Source organism: Staurois parvus, unplaced genomic scaffold (genome assembly GCF_062004578.1).
Source record: "Staurois parvus isolate SC_StPar_1 unplaced genomic scaffold, SC_StPar_1.0 ptg000547l, whole genome shotgun sequence".
Lineage (NCBI taxonomy): Eukaryota > Metazoa > Chordata > Amphibia > Anura > Ranidae > Staurois > Staurois parvus.
Genome location: NW_028318343.1, coordinates 117562 through 120219, shown reverse-complemented (window position 1 = coordinate 120219; position 2658 = coordinate 117562). Strand labels below are relative to the sequence as shown.

Below are 2658 nucleotides of genomic sequence, written 5' to 3'. Positions count from 1 at the left end.
TCAGTTCTCCTACTCCTCGACCTCTCCGCGGCTTTCGATATGGTTGACCACCCCCTCCTCCTCAAAAAACTATACTCTGGTGGCATCAGAGACTCCGCTCTCTCTTGGCTCCCTTCCTATCTATCACAACGCTCCTTCAGTGTTACCTATAACGCTGCCACCTCCCCCTCACTCCCCCTCTCTGTTGGGGTCTCTCAAGGCTCTGTCCTCAGGCCCCTTCTCTTCTCCATCTACACCTCCTCCCTTGGCCAGCTGATACACTCCCAACTCTCAACTACCATCTCTACGCCGATGACACGCAAATCTATCTCTCTACCCCTCGCCTCACCCCTTCAGTCACTGCCGAATCACTAGCCTACTGAATGACATATCAGATTGGATGTCACTCCACTTCCTCAAATTAAACCTTTCCAAAACCAAGCTCCTAGTTTTCCCCCCAGCCCGCGCCCCCCCCCCCCCCCGACTTCTCCATCACGACCAACAATGCCACCATCAGTCCCACCCTGCAAGCCAGAGTACTAGGTGTCATTCTAGACCCCAATCTGTCTTTCCAGCCCCAGGTCCAATCGCTGACAAATTCATGTAGACTCCACCTCCACAACATCTCCAAAATACGTCCGTTCCTAACCCCAGAAACTAAGCAACTCATTCACTCCCTTATCATATCACAACTTGACTACTGTAACTCCCTCCTCACCGGCTTACCTCATCACAGGCTATCCCCGCCTCAGTCTATCCTGAATTCTGCGGCCAGACTCATCCACCTTACTGACCGCTCCATATCCTCCACCTCCCTCTGCCAATCCCTCCACTGGATTCCGATTGCCCAACGAATAAAATTAAAATTGCTAACATTGACGTACAAAGATGTTCATAATACTGCCCCTAACTACATCACCAATCTGATATCCAAATACCACCCAAAACGTACTCTCCACTCCTCACAAGACCTCCTACTCTCTAGTTCCCTGGTCTCTTCCTCCCACGCCCATCTCCAGAACTTCTCCAGGGCTTCCCCCATCCTCTGGAACTCACTACCCCAATCCATCAAACTGTCACCTACCCTCCTCACCTTTAGGCGCACCCTGAAAACCCATCTCTTCAGGGAAGCCTACCCCGCCCTCACCTAATTGCCGATCTCCTCCACTCTTCCTACCACTCCATCCCCCACAGCCATTTCCTCCTGTACCACTATCCCCTCCCTCCTAGATTTTAAGCTCCAAGGAGCAGGGCCCTTAAACCCCTCGTGTATTGTATTGTTACTGTACTGTCTCTTGTACTGTCTCCCATTATAATGTACAGCGCTGAGCAAATTGTTGGTGCCATATAAATACTGAAGAATAATAACAATAATAATAATAATTTATGTATAACAACCAGATGGCAAGTGGTTAAATAAATGTAAAAAGTATAAACTATCATTTATTTTTTTCCATGCAAGGGTGATGGAGGAATGCTCGAACAATACCAAAAACGTGTTCTATATTTCAGCTTTTTCCATCTCTAAAACCGGACAATGTCTCCTTTTCACTGCAGTTCTATTGATGTATCTGATGACCATCCTTGGAAACATGACCATTGTTCTACTGGTGGGGCTGGTTCCCCGGCTCCATACTCCAATGTATTTCTTCTTGAGTAATCTTGCTATTAGTGATGTCATATATGTTTCAGTTACTCTTCCAAAACTTCTCTCCATACTCCTGACACATGACCATTGGATGTCTTTCTCTTCCTGTATGACTCAGGTGTACTTCTTTGCATGGTCAGGTGCTTCTGATATATTTCTACTGACCTCCATGTCCTATGACCGATACGTAGCAATCTGTAAGCCATTACAATATTCCTTACTCATGAGTAAAGATGTATGCCTTTCATTGGCTCTGTCCACTTGGCTTATATCTGTGACTTATGCAGCAGTAAATGTGTTGACCGCATCTCTATTATCCTTCTGTCTCACACAAAAGGTTGACCATTTCTTTTGTGATCCGAAAGAACTGTATGCAATATCCTCTAGTGATGTTACAGGCAGAAACATACTCATGTTATGTGAGGACTTACTGTTTGCATCTTTTCCTTTTTTGCTCATTCTGACTTCCTACGTATTCATCATCTCCACCATACTGAAAATTAATTCCTCGGAGGGACGAATGAAAGCTTATTCCAGTTGCACCTCCCACCTCACCACGGTAATATTATTCTATGGTCCAGTCATCGTAATTTACGGCAAACCAGAGTCTGAAGGTTCTAAAGAGCTAGACAAATTGCTGGCCTTACTTTACACGGTTGTGGTCCCAATGCTCAACCCATTTGTCTACTCTTTGAGGAACAAAGATATTTTGAAGGCCATAAGAAGTATAACAAGAAAGTCAACACACTTCTGTATGTTCCTGATTATACTGTAAATGTTTGCAATATTGTTTTCAAATATCTTTGTTTGATATGTTTATGTGCCTATTGTTAATGGAGAAATACAGCAAAAAGCTCATTTGGCTGTACTTCTCCTGTGGATCACAGCAGTGCAGTTCGTTCTACACGCCTGTGACCCATTTTCAGCTGACAATGGGCTGAAGTCCTCTGTTGGCAGACGTCAAGGCTGGGGAAAGATCACCCCAGAGACTGGAGCGGTACCTGGCTTAGCATCTCAGAGATCCGCTGAGA

General features: G+C 45.5%; 1 protein-coding gene across 1 annotated transcript; it reads left to right on the top strand.

Moving 5' to 3' along the window:
- The first annotated feature begins 1445 nt into the window (after positions 1 to 1445).
- Positions 1446 to 2402, top strand: LOC149451192 (olfactory receptor 1J21-like). The gene has a single exon (XM_089690917.1). The coding sequence runs from the start codon at positions 1446 to 1448 to the stop codon at positions 2400 to 2402; it is 957 nt and encodes a 318-aa protein (XP_089547043.1).
- Positions 2403 to 2658: the final 256 nt, after the last annotated feature.